The sequence below is a fragment of the Euprymna scolopes genome, chromosome 7 (assembly GCF_053919585.1).
Source record: "Euprymna scolopes isolate OS-2025 chromosome 7, ASM5391958v1, whole genome shotgun sequence".
NCBI classification, from domain to species: Eukaryota; Metazoa; Mollusca; class Cephalopoda; order Sepiida; family Sepiolidae; genus Euprymna; species Euprymna scolopes.
The window spans coordinates 60,500,517-60,525,233 of record NC_136488.1 but is presented as its reverse complement, the minus strand read 5'-3'; the positions used below and the strand labels follow the sequence as shown (position 1 = coordinate 60,525,233).

Sequence of the window (24,717 nt, the reverse complement as noted above, 5' to 3'; positions counted from 1 at the left end):
GGAATGGTACACCAAGTGCATTATAGCCAGAGAAGATTACTTTGACGGGGACTACAGTTTCATGTGTGTACTATCAATAAAAGTTCCCATCCGAAAAAAAAAAAGTCTGGAAACTTATTTAAAGCATCTCATACATAATTTTTTTCACAAATGTTTTTATAACTTGCATTTTTTTATTAAAAAAACAAATTGCCATTTGCTTGTCTCCGCACAAGGGCAAAGTTAAATACAAAGTAAGTTTTTAATGTAAAGAATAAGACATATTTAAATAAAGTACATTTAAATAAATGGACCTTGTGCAGGGAGAGTGTCAAACAATTTGAAAAAAAAAAATTATTATCTGAGTGCAGGAATTCAAATAAGAATCTAAGTGAAATCTTCTACAAGCGAACATCTATATATTAATAGGATAGCGAATGCGTTATTTTGTGTGTCATGTTTGTTATGGACTCCCATAAAATAAATACTTTTACCAAGAATTCTTCATAATTTTTGATCTCATTTCGTCATTTATTTTTTTATAATTTATAAAGAATTCTTCATAATTTTTGATCTCATTTCGTCATTCATTTTTTTTATAATTTATAAAGAATTCTTAAGTTTTGGTTCGATTATAGCAGATGCCACTCCAGTAATCTAATTTTTTTATAAATAATTTTATCAAGAATTCTTCATAAGTTTTGGTTTCGATTATATTATAGCTGAAGGAACTCAAGTTCATATATATATATATATATATATATATATATATATATATATATATGGATTATTTGGATTCATCGGACTACTGTTCTCATCTGTGATTTTTACAACATTTCGGTCGATGTAACCTCTGACCTGTATCTGTCGAACTCGGGAATTTGAATGGAATTTTGAGTGGAACCCTTTATTTTCTTCACGAGGGTAGGTGTGCTCTTGTTCTGTCAGCCATGACTAGATAGAGCTCCTAAGTGATTCGCAATGTATTTTTTGGTAGCCCACACTGAGGATTGAACCTTCAACATTCAGGAGAATATCACTTTTTTACAATTGATTTTTCCAAGTACTCTAACCACAGGTCTTTGTGGGCAATTCTAATATGAATTTTAGGAGCCTTAAACCTACATTTATATCTAGTTGTAAATATCACTACTTATTACTAATGATAACTATATATTAGCGTATATATATATGTTAATGTTTTTACTTATTACTTGTCTATATTATCTATTATTTATAATTAATGGTTCCCATATAGTATTTAATTCTATACTAGATCTATTTATATTCCCCATCATATGTGCTGCTTCTTTCAGTCATCTTACTCTACACCGTCCTTCTCTGTCTATAATTTTTACTTCCTCCCATAATGGTAGATGGTTTCCTTTTTTTCGGAGGTAACATTGACCAAACCGTTGTGAAAATCCCACTGAAGATGAGAACAGCAGTCCAATGAATCCAAATAATATGAATAACCAAAATACATATATTTTGGTCATAAGTTTTGGTTTTGATTCAAGCCGGTGCACCCAAGTTATATGGATATATATTTTTTATTGTTGAAATCGTAACTTTATAATATATTAAAATCGATAGAATATTAACTCTATAATGATATATATACAAAATCTGCAAGAATTAAAATATCATATTTAAGCGTACTCTACAACCGGCCTACACTGGGCGTCCCCGCTAGTTTAGATAAATACATTTGCAGTTTTAACAAAAGAACTACAATAATAACAGAGCGTCTCCATTCATGCTGAACATACACAGAATGCCAACATCAATATATTGCAAACGAATAAATCTCCTGTGGAATTTACACAGATCTCACAAGTTCATTTAATAAACCGTTTATGGCGATTCCAATTACTTTCTATTGTCTGCATATTGACTTGGTTGTTTGAGTTCACAAAATAACGTGAATGGTTAACAGTTAATATCTTAAAAGATAATTAAATAAATATGGAGGGGAATTAAAAACGCACATAGAAAAGGGGTTTCAAAACTGTTGTCGACCATTTAGCTAGTAGAAAAATATAGTATATGCACTTCATCTTTATAAAAATAAATATAGTATATGCACTTCATCTTTAAAATATTGTATATGCACTTCATCTTTATAAAAATAAATATAGTATATGCACTTCATCTTTATAAAAATAAAAATAAAATATAGTATATGCACTTCATCTTTATAAAAATAAATATAGTATATGCACTTCATCTTTATAAAAATAAAAATAAAAATATTGTATATGCACTTCATCTTTATAAAAATAAATATAGTATATGCACTTCATTTTTATAAAATAAAAATATTGTACATGCACTTCATCTTTATAAAAATATAAAAACATATAGTATATGCACTTCATCTTTATAAAAATAAAAGTTATAAAAAAAATTGTAAATAATATTATGTATTTTTAAAATTTCGCTTGTTTTATTTGTTGCTCACAGATGTGATGTTATTATGCATGAGAATTACCTCGGTCTAGCAGGATTTCTCTATCACTAATCACGGACAGAAAAGATCAGTGACTAAATTCTCAATTTACATTGATTTTTTAATGTAGGGAAAATTATGTCTCCCACAAAATGTTTTGTAAAATGGAACACTGGATTGGAACAGCAGGTTTTTCTTTATTCAAAAATTAAAATGCCTGCCATTAAAACTTTGGTTTAAATAGTTTTATTAAAATGTTCTTGCAAATATTTAAAAAAAAAAAAAAATGCACTCTACATAAAAAATAAATCTTGGTCACGAAAAGTGTTGAAATAATCGCAAAAAGTCGGTTATTTTAAATTTGTTTATATATGTGTGTGTGTGTGTGTGTGTGTGTGTGTGTGTGTGTGCAAAGGTCAAGGTCAAACCAGTTGGGAATCGTTATTTCCTTCTTGATTCAGACAGACTGACACGCTGTTTTTTTTTGGAGGGGGGGGGGCTATGAATTTTAGTAAAACATAAACAATTTTTTTTTGCAGATTTAGGGTGAATATTTCAAAAAATAAAAAATAAATTAAACATAAAAGACACAAATAATGCTCCCTTAAATAATAAAAAAAACTGTTTGGCAAACATTTACTGTTAATAAAAACAAACAAACATTTACTATAAGAAAAAATTACAATTTTAAAACAGTAACAAATATTTTTTCCAACTTAAGGAAACATTTATTTCTTTTTATGTTTGACTCGTATTGCTTTTTTTTTTTTTTTTAATATTACCTTGAAGTCTGAAAAAAAAATTTATTTATTTATTTATTTTACAAAGATTTTTAGAATAAAAAAAAACAGCATTGCAGTCCATCTAAATTAAAATCAGTTGCTTCTTGTTGTACTCGGCATAAGAATTCCAGGTTGGTTGAATAACGTGCCTAAATATCACAAAAATAGAGAATCAGCAGAAGCAGTTGTTGTGTCTTTGTCGTGCCTTAATTAGTCGTACATAAATAGTAAGACGAGTCCATGCCTGCTTTGTTCACCAAATTTCAGTCATGAACGCCCATCAGATTTTGTTTTTTCATCATTCAAGGATATGCAAGAGGCACTTTATAGATGTGATTCTGAATGAGATACACACTTACCAAACAATAACCGTTTCAGATTTTCATCATAGCAGAGGGTATGTTTGCTAGTACATATCTAATGTTTTGAATTCACAGGGCAACGTTAGCATGTACACAAGAAAAGAGGTTAAGAGGGTCAATTTATGAACTCAGATTTTACTTCGACCTACTGTGCGCTAAAAACAGATGTACGATCATGAGGAGAAATGTTGCTGGTTTGATCAGAAGTTTAGAAATGTGAGCACGTGGATTTAGACATGCCATGATAAGAGATGATTAACCAATAATTATTGACCTTTCTTTCTGCCTCACTGATTAACGATCCAGGCAGATAAACCTCTTCTTGGCTTCAATGGTTTGAGAGCAGTGCCAAGGGAGAAGTTTGCGAGAGCTATGAACAATTTTGCACATCAAATCTATATGTGCTTATTATTGAACAGTGATAAAATAAAGACTGTTGGATATTCATAACTGAAACTTGGTGGAACGGTTGGACTGCAGAAAGGATTTTGAATTTTAGTAATAATTCCATGGCACTTTTTTTTAGGTGGGAGTTGGTGGTCACCCTTTTTAGGTGGGAGTTGGTGGTCACCCCTTTTAGGTGGGAGTTGGTGGTCACCCTGTAACACAGACTTTTAAATTCAATACGGAATTTTTTTTTTTTTTTTAAATCCTAAATCGTCAGTCTCAAAATAGTTTTAATAATAAGCAGCTCTCATGGTAAGAAATACTTAACCAACTACAAAAGAAAACATAATTATTCTCGTTTGTGAATTTTTGAGACAATAATTGATCATTTGTATCTGTGTTTGTGTTTTTTAATTATTCGGACTACAGTTTCATCTTGAGTGTTATTCTCACAATGTTTCACTCAATGTAACCTTTAACCTTCTTCGAGTGTATCATCAAACTCGGGAATCTTTCTGTTCAACTTAAAAATTTGTATGGAATTTGGAATGGGACCCTTTATTTAATCCATTATTTATTTAATAACGAGCAGGGCTACCCGGTGTTGCTCGGGACCATATAAACAATGAGAAAATTGAACTGGATTTGTTATTCTTAGGATAGAGGAAGTTTTCATATCTATCTATCATTGCTATTTTGAGAAAAAGAATATTTTACCTAACCTACGACGGGTATTACACATGCATGAAATAATTGTACCTTCCCTAGGATAGGTAATTTACAGCACATATATGAAATAATTTTACCTTTGCGAGGATGGGTAATGTACAACACATATAGTCTTCTGCTAGTATATATTTCACCTCTCATTCATGGTGTGTCATCAAACTCGAGAATCTTTCTGTTCAACTTGAAAATTTGTATGGAATTTGGAATGGAACCCTTTATTTAATCCATTACTTATTTAATAGAGGGTTCCGTACTAAATTCCACATGGATTCTCGACTTCAACAAGACACACCTGATGAAGGTCGGAGGTGACATCATCCAAAACGTCATACAAATAACACTCAAATTTTATTTCAACATTATCAACCTGCTAATTAGAAAGACAATAGCATTTTATTTAGATATTAACTGCACCTGCTCGGCATTGCCTGGGATGCAGTGAATGCAATTTAATTTTATATTTTTATTCATGTACATATTTTCTAAGTTTATACAGAAAATAAAGAAATTTTAATTGCAAGGGAGATAACCATTTTACTATCCAATTAAATATGGATTTGTAGGTTTTGTGAATACTTTCAAGAGATTAGATAGGCCTACATAACTTAATACACTTGGTTTTTATCTGTTCAGGTACTCCCTTATACTAGAAGTATGATTAAAGTTGATCAGATTCATTCTTCAAGTTCACCAGGATTAGGAAAGGACCTTAACACGCTTCAGCAGTTATGCAGAACTCGAACTGCGCTGGAACAACGGTGTTATGTAGAAATCCATTCTTTACTGTTCTGTATCTTCATCGTCAACAAACTAACGCATCGCAAAAATTGGATCCAACTTGAAAAATTAAATTAAAAAAAAATGTAGGATATCACGGGCCAACTTACCAGAGTATAGCTGCCCGGGGGAGGGGGGAGATGACGATGTTTTTCTAATTTCCAAAATGACTGATTGTTTTCTAGCTATGATAACAAATGGCAGTTCTTTTATTTCTTCTTTTTATGGCGGCTTCAAATAACCAAAAGTTTTAGACCAATCAGAAAAAAGGCTAATTATTCTTTTTTTTTTTTTTTAAGTTTATTATCATTTATATATGGATACATTTTTATTTTTAGTTTATATTTAATAAAAATATCAGAAATACAACACCACACATTTTTCCCTTTTTTGATTTTGATTTATTCTATCCTCTTTGACTATTCTCGACTATTTGGTGTGATGCCAGTCATTGCCAACACTACACTATATTTGAGAAGAAGGAGGGATAGTCAACTTACAATTCTGCAGTTTCAGTTTTCTCGGTTTCTTTCTTTTTGTTTTACTTCTGTTGTATTTGGATTTTTGCATATTACCAGCTGTCCTAGCAAGACTAACTGAATATTTTTTTAGTAAACCATATCAAAGTATATTATTATTGTGACAATAACATGGTATAACAATAAAAAAAACATAATTGGTTATCCAGAAACGCAGTTTGATAGGTCAGTTAAAATGCTATTTAGGTCCAACTTTTTTTTTTTACTAACGAGTCACTGCTAATCAAAGGCCACAAAAGGACAAGTGTTAATGGTTTGTGCTAGATGGATGGTGAGACTAACACACTGGGGATTGCAAACGATAGATTAGATCTGGGTAAAATTTGAATACTTAAGAGAACAGCTCAAAACTTGTTAACATTAATCTTGAAAACGACCACGTTGTAGTTGGTTGGGAAGCAACTCTGAGGTATTGCATTCCACAATTTTTTAGACAGATACTGTGCTCATGGAAACTTCATCTAGCTTCAGGTACATGGAAGAAGAAAGAAAAAGTGGTTGTAAGTCAATGAGTTTCCACTGTGAATATTTTCTGGGGAGAAACTAGAGTGCAAATAGCAATAGAGAGTGACAAGCAAAGTCTCTACTGGGAGAGAAAGAGGCTGCAGGGATGAGAAGAAGACATCCTCTACAAGATTTTATAGCCGATTTTGTTTACATACGAGTGCTTTGGACAGCACTTCCCCAGATGTAGCAACAGTATTCCCTCTTATATATGGTTCTTAGCGAGGGTTTCGAGGTGTGTGTGCTCGGGCGGGGGAGGGTTTGGGTAATCAAAACATAAGAATAAGCAAAGTAAATATTTAAAAAAAAAAAAAAAAATCTAACGAAGGCAAACGAACGATGTTAAATGTAAAAATGGGAAAAACAAAAAAGAAAACGCGAAAAAGAAAATAGAAAAACAAACGTTAAAACTTCTTTAAAAAATCTGAAAAATAAAAACAAAAAAACACGTGAAAAATGGCTTAAATGACCCTGTTTCAATATTAAAATTTAAAAAATCGAAAAAAAAAAAAAAGACATCCCACACCACAATTCAACTGAGCTAATACTACGGCGACGAAATTAGGTTGTTTCTTTTTTAATCTTTAAACTAAATCAGGTTCCGACGTAATTTGCGCATGCGTAGAACCGAACTCGTCATGAGAGGATGGTTTTTGCTGACCCCCCCCCCCTGTAGAAAACTGCTGATTTTAGGGTGAAGGAATTAACGTTTTTGGCCAATTTTTCGATATTTGTCAGGCGAAGGTTGGAACTTTAAAATGATACCGATCTCGTGAAAATCCGTGACCTGTGTCGAAAGTTTTTGCGAGATATACATACATACATACATACATACAAACCAACATACATAAACACATTTTCGCTTTTATATATATATACTAGCGGGGGGGGGGGTACCCGGCGTTGCCCGAGTGTTTGTAGGTGTGTGTGGTTGTTAATGAAAAGCTAGGAATAAGCGAAGTAAAAAAAGAAAACAGAAAACCGAACCTGGGCGGTCGGGGGGGGGGGTAATCAAAACATCAAAAAAACACAAAAAAAACTAATGTAAGGCAAACAAACGATGTTAAATGTAAAAATCGAAAAAACAAAAACAAAAAAGAAAACAGAAAAACGAACGTTAAAAAAAAAAAACGTGAAAAATGGCTTAAATAAGCCTGTTTCGATATTAAAATTTTAAAAATCGGTGAGTACCTGGGTGTTTTTGGGTGTGTGTGGTCGGTCGGGGGTGTTAACGAAAACCTAAGAATAAGCAAAGTAAAAAAAAAAACAGAAAAACGAACGTTACGTGAAATATGGCTTAAATAACACTGGTTCAATATTTAAATTTAAAAAATCGAAAAAAAAAAAAAGAAAGACATCTCACACCACGATTCGAACCCAAAACGTTTAGATAATGAACCAACGCTCTAACCAACTGAGCTAACACGACGTACATGAAATATAGTCAGTTCTTCAACTATTTAAACTAAATCAGGTCATGACGTCACAATTTTGAAATTTTTGTTTTCTGGTGAAGCGGTATTTTATACAAAGTATAGTATTGTACTATTAAGTTGTCTAAAAGAACTTTGTGTTATTAAAATCTATATTTTAATACAAAATTGGAAAAAAAAGTTTTTTCAAGTATATATATATATATACATATATAACAAATGACTCGTTTTTTTTTAGGGGGTGCTAAATATGTTTGTAAAAAGTAAACAAGTTTTTTTTTTCAGATTCAGGGAGAATATTAAAAAAAAAGACAAGACAAACATAAAAAGAAAGAAATCTTTCCTTAAGTTTAAAGTTTGTTTACTTTTTTAAAATTGCAAATGTTTTATTTTATAGAATACTAGCATATGGGTGCCTGGCATTGCCCGGGTGTTTGGAGATGTGTATTGAGCAAAAAAAAAAAAAAAAAAAGTGGTAGTAGGAAAGCAGGCTCGAACCCATACCGCAAACGAGGAAAAGAATGGGAAAAAAACCTGATGTCTTTGCTGTTACGACCACCGCCAAACCGGAAGTGACGTAGGTTTAAATTAACACTAGATAATCGAAAAGAAGGGATGACTTTCGAAAATATCGGCAAAAAAGCACCCCCCTGTAGAAAAGTGCCCTGTTGAAGGTGAAGATATTAATTTTTTAGCCAATTTTTCGATATTTGTCGTCTGAAGGGTCGAGCTTCAAAACCATACTGATCTTGTAAAAATCTGTCACCTCTGTCGAAAGTTTTAGGCAGACATGCAAACATACATACATTTATATATTGGTAACTAAAAATTTTCAACCCAAACCAATTAAAAAGCTTGCCCTATATCTGAATACCCTTTATGTAAAATTTCAAATGTTTAGACCAGAAATTGTCTGGGTAATTTGGTAGAGACAGCAGAGGTCAAATTTTTTTTAACTTAGACCCCTATTATGACCCTTTAACATTTATTGTTTTGGGCTCAAATCAAGTCATTAAGTTAGATCCATGTCCAAAGAACCTACATGTAAAATTTCAATTGTTTATATCCAAAATTGGCGGAGGAGTTTGGTAGAGTTCTCAAAGGTCAGATCGTTGAACTTTGACCCCATAACAGCCAAATTTCTGGCCGAAAACGGATTACAAAGATTTTCCCAAATCTCAATACCCTGTACATCAAATTTCGAGTCTGTAGACTGAAAATTGACAGAGTTATTGCGTAGGGAAAAGTACACAGAGACTCAGACAGACAGACACACACACACACACACACTTTTATAGATATATAGATAGATTTTACCAAAAAAATGACAATGACAAGTAAATATATCAAAAAATTATTTAATTCACCTAAATCTCAGCACATCAGTGTGAACAAAAAAATGTTTATTTCGTACAAAGACTTTTTTTTCATCTAAATTAAAATCAGTTGCTTCTCATTGTTCTTAACATAAGCATCTCAGGTTGCTCAAATGACATGCCTAAATATCACACAAATAGAGAATTAGCATTTGTCATGTCTTTATTTGTTGTAGATAAACATTTTACTTTTTTCAAAGGGGGACCCAAAATCTTTTTACATTTATTCATAAACAAAATAACATGCTTTTTATGAGGAAAAGAATTCTATTTCAGTCATGTAACTTATTAACCAGTGCAAAAAGATTCCCGGGCAATGACAGACAGGGGCAGCTAGTAATTAATATAAAGAAAATGTCAGTTGAGTTAAAGATCATTCAGTGCATCTGCGAAGCATAGGCAGCATTTTATAAGGGTGTGACCAATGAAAACAATAGTTCTTGCAAAAATCTGGATCATCTAATTTTATTAATGTTTTTTTTTGCTTTTCACAGGGTGGTTCACAATAACAACACTAATGAAATGCTCCATCAGTGGGAGGGAGAAAAAAACACTCTGAGGTCAACAAAAATTTAGTTGTTGAAAGTAAACATTGTTAAAAAGTGAGTGGGGGAAGTATTTTAGTAAAATAATTTAAAATTTCATCATGAGTAATTCGTATATTGTAGAAATAAAATTTTGAGATGATATAGAAAATTTAAAAAATTCTTTTTAATACATGAGCTTTTAGCTTGACTTGTGGGAAATAATGGTTTGTAAATAAATGGTGTATGTGTGTAACAAAGTTTTAAAAAATAAAAAGGTAAAAAAAAATAAAATGTTATAAAATTAAAAAGTTAAAAAAAAAATAAAACGTTAAAAAAAAATGTTAAAAAATAAAATTTAAATGTTATAAAAATAAAAAAGTTAAAAAAAAATTTTTAAATAAAAATTTAAAAAAATAAACTATTCAAAAAATAAACTATTCAAAAAATAAAATGTTAAAAAATTAAAAAATAAAACATTAAAATAGTTAAAAACAAAAAAGTCAAAAACAAAAAGTTACCAACTAAAAGTTTTAAAAAAGAAAATGCTAAAAAAACATTTTAAATTAAAATAATAAAAAGTTAAAAATAAAAAGTTAAAAAAATAAAAATATTAAAAAGTTAAAGAGTTAAAAAAATAAAAATGTTACCAAATATAAAGGTTAAAAAATAAGAAAATAGAAATAATCTTGACTTGTGGAGAATAAATTGTGTGTGTTTGTGTGTGTTATGTGCAAACCAAAAAAAAGAAAAAGCTAAAGTTTAAAATAAAAAGTTAAAAAATTAAAAATTAAAATATAAAAGCTGGTAAAGGTTAATAGGGACAAAAAAGTGGATTAAAATAACTATTTCTTTTGATTTCTATTTTCATCGCAGTCAGTATGGAACACAAATATTCAGCACACAATTTATGTTCTCTAACTGATACAATCATGATGAATAAAATCACGGCAAACATAAAGAGGGACGTTTCACTAAAAGTCACATATTTGCATCATATTTTTTAATAATAATTGTTTACAAAAATTATTTATTTGACTTCATTTTTCTTAATTATTTATCGTTCAATTTTAATTTATTTGTTTATTCCATAAATTTATAATTCAGTTTTTGCAGTATTCAATTCTCTCTTATTTCAAACATATGTAATTTTACATACATAGTTCTTGTTGTTTTTTCTTTATCTATCTATATATCTATAAAAGTGAAAATGTCTGTCTACCTGTCTGTGTACGCTTCTCTACCAAATAACTGTCAATTTTCGGTCTCCAGACTCGAAATTAGACATACAGGATATTGAGATTTGAGAAAATCTTTTTAATCAGGTTTCGGCCAGAAATTTTGCTGTTACAGGGTCAAAGTTCAACAATTTGACCTTTGAGAACTCTATCAAACTCTTCCGCCAATTTTGGGTCTAAACACTTGAAATTTGAGATATAGGTTACTTGGACATGGATCTAACTTAAGTATTTGATTTGAGCCCAAAACAATAAATGCTAAGGGGTCATAATTGGGGCAAAAATAAAATTGACCACTGCAGTCTCTACGAAATTACTTAGCCAATTTTTTATCTAAACATTGGAAATTTTACATAAAGTGTATTCAGACATAGGGCAAGCTTTTTAATCGGTTTTTGGACGAAAACTTGGTTGCCAAGGGGTCACAGTTTTTTTTTTTTTTTTTTTTTTACAAAGGCATCACCACATTATCAAGGCCCAGAGGCCACTCAAGGATAAGGGTTAAAGAGTGTACAGTAGAAATTGGTCAATATAGTAATCATTAGTAATGAAAATTTGGTAAATTTAATAACTTATATGGAACGGCACATCAAGAACTTATTTACTTTAGACTTGAACACAACCATATTGTAGTCAGCCGGAAAGCAGGAAAACGGAAGACAATTCCACAGGCGTGCAGTTCTAAGAAAGAAGCTTTGTTCATGGAATCTACGTTTAGGTTTAGGCACAGATAAAGAGTGGGGGAAATTATTGATAGTGTTTACAGCTAGACGAGTGTTTCTTGTGAAAGTTTGGCGAGGGGGGACCAAAGATTGAAGCTCAGTTGAACACTTTCCATGAAAATAACGATACATCAGAGACAAACTCGCAACATCTCTTCTGTGAGATAGAGGTTGCAAGGAGGAGAAAAGGACATCTCCTACGAGGCTACGAAGTCTATTTTGAACTCTATCAAGGCAGGACAAGTCCTTTCTAGCAGCTCCTGCCCAGATGTGGCAACAGTATTCCATCCTTGGACGTACCTGGCTCTTATATAGGTAGAGAATAGCATCAGCAGTGAGATATCTACTGGATCGATAGAAAGATCCCACCATTTTTCCAGCGGCCTTGGCAACAGATTTGATATACGTGTTCCATTTAAGATCAGGAGTAATGGTCAAGCCCAGAAGCTTGTCAAAACTTGAGGCCTCCTGAAGACGAGAGCCATTCATTTCAATTGATGACAAATGTGGATTAGAATGTTGATGATGTAAAGAGAGAAGCTTGGTTTTAGATGCATTAAAAGTAACCAGCCACTCCTTTCCCCATTGTACTACGTGCTCAAGATCAGAGGAGAGAGAATTGGAGAGAACTTGGTCGTTTACTGTCTTAGATGTGGTACCATAAATGGTAGTGTCGTCAGCATAAATGTCTACAAATGATGTAAGGATATGATTTGGAAGATCATTAATGTAGATCAGGAAAAGAGTTGGGCCCAGGATGGATCCCTGAGGGACACCGGCATTAATACTGTGAGCTTCTGATTTTTGCCCCTCAACTACTACTCTTATGAACCTATCAGAAAGAAATGATTTAATAATTGAGAAGACTTTTCCAGCTATACCATAGCTAGCGATCTTATGATTTTACCTTTGCGATTCTTAATAAACTATTCAGCCAATTTTGGGTCTAAACATTTGAAATTTTACATAAAGGGTATTCAGACATGCAGCAAGCTTTTTAATCAGTTTTTGGGCAAAACTTTTGGTGCCAAGAGGTCAAAGTTGAAAGAGTTGACCTTTGCAGGCTCTACCAAATTCCTCCACCAATTTTGGGTCTAAACACTTGAAGTTTTATATGTAGGTTACTTGGACATGGATCAAATATTTTAATTTGATTTGAGCCCAAAACAATAAATGTAAAGTGGTCAAAATTGGGGTCAAAGTTAAAAAAATTTGACCTCTGCTGTTTCTAACAACTTTTCTCTATGGTAGTTAAGGAAGCCTATTATATAGAAAAGCATTTCCGTGCATATTCACACTTTTTAATATATACATATGCACATAAAGTTATAAACAGTACATACGGCCTGAGCAAAGCCGGGCGGAACTGCTAGTATATCTATAAAAGTGAAAATGTCTGTCTGTGTGTGTCTGTTTACACTTCCCGACCAAATAACTGTCAATTTTCAGTCTACAGAAGTATTGAGATTTGGAAAAATCTTTTTAATCGATATTCAGCCAGAAATTTGGCTGCCAAAAGGTCAAAGTTGAAAGAGTTGACCTTGCAGACTCTACCAAACTCCTCTGTCAATTTTGGGTCTAAAGGCTTGAAATTTAAGATGTAGATAACTTGGACATAGGTAAAACTTTGTATTTTGATTTGAGACCAAAATAATAAATGTTAAGGGGTCAAAATTGGGGTCAAAGTTTTTAAAAAATAACCTCTGTGATCTCTACAAGATTATTCAGACAATTTTTGTCTAAACATTTGAAATCTTACATAAAGTGTATTCACACGTAGGGCACGTAATGAACAGTACTGAGCAAAGCCGGACTGAACTGCTAGTATTAAAAACAATTCAGTTTCAGTATAAACTGAATTGTGTTTCTTTTTATTTTTTAAATAAATAATAAACGAATTTTAGTCTTTAAAATTTATAAATCAACAAAATATTTACTTCTTTTTAATGCAGACACACAGAGTTTTTCCTTTTGAATTAATTTTTGTTTTTCTCTTATTGAATAATTTTAGTTTCATTAAAAACTGTGTTTCTTTATTTTTCTTTTTTCAATGCATCAAAGAAAATGAGATCTAAAAATAGTAACATCTTAGAAATATCAACAAATAAAATCAGATAAAATCATAAACAAAAGAAAACTGTTTAAACTTACATAGTTTTTATTATCTGTTTTGCACTGGTGTTCCTGGGGATCGTCAGGCTGGGAGGACGGAGTGGAACCGATAGAAGATGAGGATGAGGATGCTCCAAGGTTTCCATTGTGACTATCTTTAGTAGAATTATGTGTTGCCAATCCAGTTGGATAATAGAGGCGGAAAAAGGAACCATATTTATCCTCATCATTTCTTTCGGTCATAATGTCCGTGCAACCAACGAGGTACGGGCCACTAGGTTCAGGCATGTGTTTCACTCCTTTCTTTTTGACGTTGTGGCTACATTTTGTTGTTGTTGCACAGTTGTATTGGATTTTGGTCTTGGAGAATGATGAGGAGATGGAAGACTTTTTACGATTCATTTTTGTCTTTGTTTTAATCACCGGTCAAGGTTGAGGCAATTTTATTTTACGATTTTGAATTGTTTTTCGTAACTGTAAAAAAAAAAGAGAAAAATAAGTTAATAAGAATTAAAATATCCACAAAGAAAAACTTAAACAAATCTCTTTCCAACTAAAATTACTCAGAGGGGAAAAATAGAAAAAGAAGAAGCATCCATTAATAGTGAAAGTTCCAAAACTAAATATGATAAATCGAAAGACAAGCAAAGGCTTGTATCATTTGGATAATTGAGATTAAAGATGTTATTCTCACAGCATTTCAAGTGATGTAACCTCCAATTTTCTTCGGGCAAATTTTGTCAAATTCATGTATGTATATATAATTTGTGTATGCTTATACAATAGATAACATGCTAAATAATAATCAATACTAATTGATAGTCTTCTGGAGGTTTATGGTTCAATCCTCAGTACAGGCGATGCTAAAAATATAATTAAAATTTTTCAAGACTTTTTTCCCAGTGATAGCTGATAGAATAAGAACAATGAACCTCCATGGATCAAATAAAGTATTTAGTTCAAAATTCTGTACAAATTCTCCAAGTTCAACATTCCAGATTTCAATGAAACGCATTTGAAAACGGTTAGAGATTATATTCGCCAAAACATTATGAGAACAACATCATAAAGAAGAACTATAGTCCAAATAATACAAATGATCAATCCTCATCTCAAAAATTTTGAAACATAAAAAGAAACTTTTATCATAAAACACAAACGTTATACAGAAATCCAATATGGTTGTGCTTTATATGCCAATAATGGATGAGTGTTTTAGGAAATTATCAATCACAAGATTTGTACAGATTTTCAATGTCCCTTTTCAAGGACTTTTCAAAGTTTGTCAAGGTTTTCTCCAAACAAAATTCAAATTTTCAAAACAAAACTTTGTTTTACAATCCACAGGGATTCGAAAAAAGTGGTGAAAAATCAAATATAAAACAAATAAATGTTACCATAGTCAATAAAAGTTACTTTACAACCTACCTGCATCATTTTTGGTATTTTTAAGTAGTTTTAAATGCTTTTTATTTAATCTCAAATGTTAACTTTCTTTACAGCTTTTAATTTCCACCCAAGATGGCTGCCGTCTTGTGCATTTGGGGGGGGGGGGCTGCCGGCCTGATTTTAAATTATTGCAATTTTTGAGGGTGCGCAGGGGTCACTATTGGAGAGTCCCATTGCACAAAGAAAGTATTTTTTAGAGCAGGGTGAGGGTAATTTTATTTAAGGTAATCGACACTACTCCTCCCCCTTGTTTCCCTACCCTCCCAAAAAATTAAATTATAAATGAGAACAAAAATAGAGATTTGAATCTTTATCACAAGGTAGTTTTGTAATTAAGGGACGTAACTCTTGTATCCACAATACTAATATGCAATTTCGGAACAATGTATTTTGATTTTATTTTCAATATTTAAAAAATATTTTAATGGTATTTTTATTAATACTTAAAAATAATTTAATAGTATTTATTTCGATTTTATTTTTAATATTTCAACACAAATTTTTTACTGAATATAAAGAATACAATTTTCAAGACGTTTTCAATAGATTTTCCAGACATTTTCCATATTTTAAAGAATTTTTCGATGTAATAATAGAAATAAGGCCTTTTCAAGGCAAAAGTCAAAATTCAAGGACTTTTCAAGTCTGTACAAACCCTGAATCAGTTTCATGCCGTTTCATAATTTCTTATATTAACTCCAGCAGTGTGCATCACTCTTTCAAACAGAAAGTAAGGCAAGAAGGCAGAGTAACTTTTACTCACATGCAAAAATCTGCTATGACCACCATCACCATATACACTAGGATTTCTTCGTTGGATAAATTTTCTAACTGACTGTCGTTGTTTAATTTTTCATTTTTTATTCTGTGATATTATCTTTCTTATTTAAATGTTGATTGCTCCCTGAAGCTTATTCTTCATACTTTTACTACGCACTGATTCGCTGGATGCAATCCTCATCTATATAAATAAAACAGTAGATGTATGTGTGTGTCTGTGTGAAATTATTCAACCAATAAACTCTTAAACTACTGGTCACATTACACTGAAATTAACAGGAAATACTAATCATACACCTAGGATGACAAGTAAGATCTTTGTTTGGATGTATGGATAATGCATACAGAAATATGTTGGCAAGTTGAAATGCAAGAATAATCATTTCAACTTGCTGACGTATTGCTATTACTTTTGCGCATGCGTAAATTTATTCATAGCTTAAAGTGGTTTAATTTTAAACCTTTCTTACCTATTTGCCAATAACTCAAACAGTATGGAACACAGCTGGAGAGCTAAATATTTTGGTTTCGATTCTAGCTGATAGCACCCAAGTTATTTTTTTTTTTTAACTTTTGAAATCGGGTCTATATATTAGGCACAATGTAATATTCAATAAAGAATTGGCTCTATAATAGTAAATATGAAATCTGCATGAATTAAAATATATTTAAGCGTATTTTACAACTAGGCAAGGTCGGTTGCCCCTGCTAGTCTGAAATAATCGAATATAATTGCCAAACAATAAACAAATATAAACTATAATTAAAACATGGCGTCTCCTATTACTCCATTCAGTTGTAACAGGCGTGCATGAAAATATCAGCAGCAGCCGAAAGGTCGATAATATTAGCAGCAGGAGCAGCATTTGAACGCATATGCAAATTGGCAAGTGTGCTCGGGCTTGCATCTGAAGAAAAAGAAAAAAAAGGACACCACATGGTCGGGAAGAAAAAAGTCAACGCTGAAGGAAATGAACGTGTAAAGTGAAGATGAGGATGCGCCGGCTGCGACCAGCAGGCAGTCAGAAGAAAGAAAAACGCATGCCAGGTTTGATGGACATGTGGCATCGAGAAATTATTTTTTAAGTGGTGTTGAAACATGAGAATAATGGTTATAAATGCTTTTGTTAAAAAAGAAAAAATGTTGATTAATTATTTTTGTTTGTTTGTTCCTTTTTGACAGTGCCAGACGGCATTTGGTCTGAGAGAGGTTTGCACTGGAAAGCAGAACGGCCACATTACACAGTGAACCACCTTCATTTACAAAAATAATTTCTTTTAATTCATAATTCAATTTTTCAAAAATATTACTGGAAAATCGAAATCTGTAATTATATCGGAAACAGGAAAAATAGAAAATAACACTCAAAATGAGTACAGTAGTCCGAAGAATCCAAATGATACATATTTTAAGCTGTCGTCCTCCCTGAATATATTAACGTCAAGAAAAGTATCAACAGGACATTTTTATGCAAAAAGAGAGTATTTAACTCTCCAGGAAGTTGTGAATTCAATGCTTGATGAGACAATCAAGATGTGCGTTAACCGATATAGGATATCTAAAAAATAGTAGCAGTCTAAATCAGTGTATTAAATAAGATTAGTTTAAAATTGAAATAATTAAATAAATAAATAAATAAATAAATAAATGACAGATGATAAATAATAAATGATAAATAATAAATAAATAAAATAATAAAATAAATAATAAAATTTGATTAAATAAAATTAGTTTAAAATTGAAATAATAAAATAAATAAATAAATGACAGATGATAAATAATAAATGATAAATAATAAATAAATAAATAAATAAAATAATAAAATAAATAATGAAATCTGATTAAATAAAATTAGTTTAAAATTGGAATAATAAAATAAATAAATAGATAAATGACAGATGATAATAAATGATAAATAATAAATGATAAATAATAGATAAATAAATAAAATAATAAAATAAATAATAAAAATTAAATAAAATTAGTTTAAAATTGAAATAATAAAATAAATAAATAAATGACAGATAATAAATGATAAATAATAAAATAATAAAATAAATAATAAAATTTAATTAAATAAAATTTATTTGAAATTTAAATAAAGAAATAAAGAAATAATAAATAAATGAATGATGAATAATAATAAATAAATAAATAAAATAATAAAATAAATAATAAAATTTAATTAAATAAAATTAGTTTGAAATTCTCAGTTTACCAACTACCCTGTTTCATCCAAAAACATAATTTTATGTGCTTATATTGAGAAAACAAAAAGTCTAATTCATTTAATTTTAATGCACGCCACAATATTCTCCTGATTGAAACATTTAGAAAGAAAAAGAAAAAAAAATCACTGTTAAAGATCACACAGACATTGTTTTTCTAGTGACATCATGCCACAAAGATTGAAAAGGGAAAAGAAAAAATGCAAATTGTTTCCATATTTGGAATATCATTAAAACTAAAATAATTTTTTTAAATTGTTAATTAAATAAATTTTTTTTTTTCAAATTTCGAGTTGTATTGGCATCTTAACTAACAAGTTCGAATTTACGCAAGGCTTACATTGAGGAAAAAAATACATACCTAGTTTATTTCATGCAAGTCACTTGATTGGAATATTAAAAAAAAATTGGGGGTCCCCCGGCAAAAGGAGGGTGGACCTGTAAATTCACCCTTGTTCGTCCGTTCGTCTGTCCACACTTTTCTCAATAACTATGCCTTGGAATTTAAAAAAGTTTGCACATACATTAAACATGATATGAGTAAAAAAGTAACTGGATTTTCCGGGAAAACTCTGGTTGCCCCCGTAGGGGTGCCTTTCGGATTAAAATGGCTAAAATTGACACTTTTGTGCTTATTAAAATAAATTGATGCCTTGGAATTTTATAAAACTTTCTGAAAAGTTGTAACTAACTGATTTCTATATAATTTTTTTGTCTATACTTCGCAATAACTCTTGGGTGTGCCCGAGGGGCTCTTTTAGAACTAATAAAAGCACTTCATTTTTGGGACTATTTTACCATATTTTCCCAAAATTATCTGTGTATGTCTATTTAGCAGTTTTGCATGGTGCTGAACTCAAATTTAAATATGTTAAGGCCTTTGGGGGGGGGCAGTCAAATGATGAAATTTTGCATGATGCAGAACTCAAATTTACATACGTTAAGCCCTAAAACTGCACCGTTTGTTCATTTCCACCAAGATTTGATATTCGCTGAGAAGTTTTGGAGCTAAAGGTGTGTGTGGCGGGGGGGAACAAATGCTGAACTTCGTCATTTTTTAATGCCTTGTTCACTGTGCACTCACTTGTTTTTTTTTTTGTTTTTTTAATCACAGTTTAAGACCCCATGGGCTCAGTTTTTTTGTTTTTTTTTTACTGACACCATATCAAAAAACTTATATTTGCTTTGATTTTCTTTATAAAAATAAAACTACTTAATCTAATTTACATAATCTTTGGTGTATGATATTTTCTTTGCATCTCTGATACGTACATTATACACATTTTTCTTTATTTTTGTTTTTTTTCATAAATGTATGTGTGGAGGGGATTCTGGAAAGTGCTAGTGTACCAAATGGGTACCAAATTCCTGACCTTGGAAAATTTAGGTCACATGATATATGATTGGTGTAACATCAAATGACATTGTAGCAATCACAAATAAAATAAAAGATTTTTTTTTCTCGCAAATCAATGCTTCCGATGAGTGAATTGGCCACACAATGACTAATCAGCACTGATTTCTTCTGTCATCTAAGGAATTTATTTAACCCCTTAAAGAAGCAGAGTCGATCAGCAGAGAGAACCCAGTAAGCATCAAAGAAAAATCTCTCTCCTCTATCGTGTCCACTGGACACTCCAGCATAGATGATCTTCGCTGAAGATAACTATTGGCCGACCTGCGATGACCAAAGAATTTTTAATTCTCCCTTTATTTCACTGTCCAGCTTTCAGCTGATGAAACAAATCTTTTGTTGTTTTTAAAGGAGATTTTGTTTTATAATTCTGTGCTACGTGTTTGACTACTAATTATTTTATAGGGATGCAAATAGAAAGATTTTTTATGAACGAAGATTTTTGCAGTGTGTATCAGAACAGCGCCTTTTTTCTACTCAAACAAAAAGAAACAAACACACAATGGTGGCGCGTCATGGCACAATGTCAGTCATGTGACCAACACGTGCAATTCATGTGCGTCAATGTGCATGGACGGATTTTTATGTCAATTCTTTTGTTTTAACTGTTTTAAACGGAAGAAAACTTAAAACTTGATTTTTTCCAAATAATCAATAACAACATACTTTGGATTTCAAACCGAATCAAACATAAACGCAATCAATATATATCTGAAACTATTTTGATTGTGACAAAAAAAAGCCTTAACTGAGCTAGAGAGTAGGAGGCCTTCCAAATGCAACTTTAACATTCCCAGTCAAGTCGACAAGCCCTGCAGCCAAAAGGTCTCAGAAGCAGTAAAGTAGTTCAAACAGCCCTTTTCAGGACTACCTTTTCAACAAACTACTTGTATGCAAATACTACTGTCTGCCTGCCTTTCGAGATTACTCTCCTACAACCAGCAAACTCTGGCTCATGTAACACTGGCTGGCACTTGTCTTTATTAGTAGTAGTTAAAATGATAAAAGTAATACCAATGTTAAACTCTAAAAGGAAAGAACTTTATTTGCCTTTTTACGTGTTGGAGAGAGTATATCTCTTGTTAATAATGTTCGCCAGCAACGTATGTCTTGTTGGTTCGGTGGCTAAAGTGTACTGGCTACTTGCCTGTCATGCTGGCTAGGGCTTGGTTAAGGAGAAAGAGAGAGAGAGACAGACAGACAGAGACAGAGAAAGACAGAGGGACTCTGGATAGCAGTTCTTGGTTTGTGTTCGGTTTATAAGAAGGAGATAGAGAGGGGCTAGGAAACTATTATTTGTGGGGAATGGTATTATTTTCGTCCTATTTCTTGGCTTTTAGGGGTGGCTCAGGTTAGTCCTACAATCACTTCCATAGCCTGAAGCCTCCAGCACCTTCTGCAGCCTTCAGTGCCTCTTGCAGGCTACCAATTCCAATGCCTGTAGTCATCAGGCTACCCGTTCCCATGCCTTTCGTTGTCAGACTACCCGTTCCAGTGCCATTCGACGTCAGACTACCCGTTCCAGTGCTGGTCGACATTCGGCTACCCATGCTAGTGCCTGCTGACATTCAGCATCCCTGTTCCAGTACCCACTTCCATCTGGTTACCTTCTCCAGTGCCTACTGACATCAAGCTGCTCCGTTCCAGAGACTGATCCTTATTCGGACTGATCACGATCTCCAGGCCTTTCGAAGTTGCCACTTTCATTTATTTACTTTAAACGAATTTCAGTATCTGGCATTTTTCTTTTGCTATTGCCGTTATCTTTTTGCCTCTATGTCTACCTTATAGTTGTATGGCCGCTTGGCGCATCTCCATACCACCTCCCGACCAGCTGCAACATATTAAAAAACACACACACACACACACACACACAGTTCTTAAATTTAGAAAGAAAACAATATTTTGTTTTCTTTTTTTACTGGTTTATTATTATGGCCTTAAAAAAATGGGTGCTAGTTCACTTACTGATTCGCGCTATTTTTTTTTAAATCGTATTTCCAAGTTTAATTAAAGTTTTATATGTTTTTTTATTCGATTGTAAGGTTAAAGTATAGAATAGGTAGAAAACACCCTCCTCTCCCCATGTTAAGAATGGCTTTTTAAATAATAACGTTATTATTTCAGCACGGATCAATAAGTGCACTAGTACTAAAAAAATGCTTTTATTGGTACTCATGCAGAGAGTGATCCGTGCTGAAATAATAACGTTATTATTTAAAAAGCCATTCTTAACATGGGATGGTGTTTTGTATCTATTCTGTACTTTAACCTTACAATTGAATAAAAAAAAAAAAAAACGGTAAATGTTTACTTTAACTACAACAGAACACCGACCAATAAAATTTGTTTTTTTTAGAGGTTTTTGGGGTCGCTGACAACGAATCTGATATTCAAACTCGTCGCAAATTTACCGTTTGCATGAACTCTCGCACTATTTTGTGCCATCTCACCGCCATCGTTTATGCTATTCTTACATTATACGTTCGCGCATGGACGCGCGTAGTAAGGTGACTTGTCACATCGCGGAAGAATTTTTTAGCAGACATTTGAAATAACAAAGTTTTCAGAAAACAAAAAAAAATGTGGTTCATTTTTCTGTGTTGCGTAGTTTTTGATGCTTTTTTAATTGATCTAAAAATATAAGTTTTCACGAGCGGTTTACAAAAGCATTTTTATTTTTCGTTTTTTTTTTTTTTTTCGAGGTGGGGGCATTCAATTATAAAACTTGTACAACAGGTGCTTTGCTTCTGCAGTTTAATTTACCGTTTTTCCGAAAGTACTCCCACTCCCCCACCTACCCACCAATTTACCGTAAGTAACGCGCCGGCACACTGAACTGTTTCATTTTTCACAAAAATCTATTTACATTGGGGGGGGGCGTTAGAGGGGCAGGGGGACGAATGTTAAAGATATCTTTTAATTGTCTGCTGAAAAAAGATTCTTGGAACTGATTATTTATTTTTATTTTATTTATTTATTTGTTAGTTTTTAATAAATTCACAAAGTTACAAAAATAAAAGTAACCAATTTAAACAAAACAAAAAAACATCTTTTCATATGGAAAGATCACACGGATCAAAAAGGACGGGGCTATGTCATTTGACATTACACCGGTTGTATAATGATCTAACTTTTCCGTGATCAGAAATTTGGTACCCATCTGGTACAGAAGCACCAAATGTTTACGTACTAAAGGTGACACTATTTCCCGGTTTACTTTTCCACATGCACCAGTGCACACCACCGGTAGTTTAAAAGAAATAAAGGTACTTGTTCAGATAAAGTCGACAGATCGATTTTTAATATATGTGGTTTTTGTTTTAAGCAACTGCTATTGTGTTTTTAATAAAAGACAAAAAAAAAACAGTCTATCGTTATAGGTTACTAATATTGGAAGCCATTCTGAGAATGGCCCATTCTCCCATGCATTAAGTGTGTGTGTGTGTGTGTGTGTGTGCTGTGGAGGTGGGGGGGGGTTATTGGGTAATTTTATAAAATAACTCCCGTTTCGCGAGTTTTGATGGTTCATTATTTGTGACTTCAGACATTTTTCACATCGCCACCTGGACTTAGGGTTAGTGGTAAGATTAAAGCGAGACATTTTTTTTTATTTGTTGTTTATTTATTTTTTTGCAAAGCACCCGAAAAAAAACAAAACCACCTGGGTTATTTAGAATCTTAACTTATTATTTCAAGGAAGGTAACTATTTTACTAAGAATTGTAAGAAAAAATGATTTTTTATTAAAAATAATTCTTTTTGAATACTTTAGTAAAGTAGAGTTACCTCCCTTAGAACAATGAGTTAATATTCTGAATAACCAACACCTGATTAGAGATGGATGGGAGCAATTTGATTCTCTAAAATAATTTATTGCTCATTGCCCGAGGCGAGGCGCCCCTACCGGGGATTGCTGACGGGACTGGTCATGGCAATTTTTGGAACCATCCAGCTAGAGTCACGAACCTCGTAATCAGAGTGCCCCTTAAATCGACCTGGTGGAAAAAAAAGGATCAATACAGATATTTTCAATTTACTTACCAGTAATGGGTGATGTGATCACATTTACACCATGAAAGGAAACATGATATCACAGTATTCGACACTCCCGTCTTCTGTCCAATGTATTTATTTACCAAGTAGTGCAAGTGCACACACACGAGAGAGAGAGAGAGAGAGAGAGAGAGAGAGAGAGAGAGAGAGAGAGAGCAACCAACCAATTAGTATTAGTTGTAATAGTAGCTGAGAATGAGGATGGAATATGGAAAGAAAGAAAAATAGACTAGGACGGGGAGAGAGGAATGTTTAGGATAGCGATCGATATATGTTTACAATCACCCCGTCATGAAAAAAAAAGTTTTTTTTATTATTATGGTACAGTATTAGTCTCCCGTTTTAAAAACTCGTGTACACTACTCTTCATCAATAAAATATAAAAATTATGCTTCGCCAGTGTCCACATTTGCTATTTATTTAGATGTATTATTAAAACATAACTGGCATGTTTGCGTGTTAATTTTTTGTTTCCATTTTTGGAGAGTTCAACTCGGAGCCAGGGGAGACAACACGAAATTTATTGAACGTTGTTTAAATTTGTTTTAAAAAAATTCCCCAGTTAATGAATGACTTATAAATCTTAATTTCTGTAAAAAATCTTGTTTAAATTTATGGTCGAGTTGAACAACTCACACCCCCCCTCTAATTTTTTTTACCGATAAATTAATTTTTAATTATGGCTACCTCCGGAAACCCAAGGTGGGAGTTAATGAAGAAAATGAATGAAACGCCAATAGATTATGCCAGGGAGAAGAATTTGATAGCGCAAAGTAAGGTTTGTTCATGTGGCCATGACATGGCCCTGCAGAAATATGGGAAAGCCAAACTGGATGGCTTCTGTTGGAGATGCTGCCGCTGCAAAAAAATCACA

The 24,717-nt window shown here is 32.2% G+C and overlaps 1 protein-coding gene across 1 annotated transcript in view; it reads right to left on the bottom strand.

Annotated features, from left to right (window-relative positions):
* Nucleotides 1-24,301, bottom strand: part of LOC145279758 (platelet-activating factor acetylhydrolase-like) — an 83,145-nt gene extending 58,844 nt beyond the window's left edge. The window contains exons 1-2 of the mRNA XM_080131065.1: nucleotides 23,832-24,301; nucleotides 13,956-14,390 (exon numbers count right to left, since the gene is read on the bottom strand). Of these exons, the coding sequence (XP_079987191.1) occupies nucleotides 13,956-14,318 (363 nt within the window). The 5' untranslated portion in view covers nucleotides 14,319-14,390; nucleotides 23,832-24,301. The remainder of the gene's footprint in view (nucleotides 1-13,955; nucleotides 14,391-23,831) is intronic.
* Nucleotides 24,302-24,717: the final 416 nt, after the last annotated feature.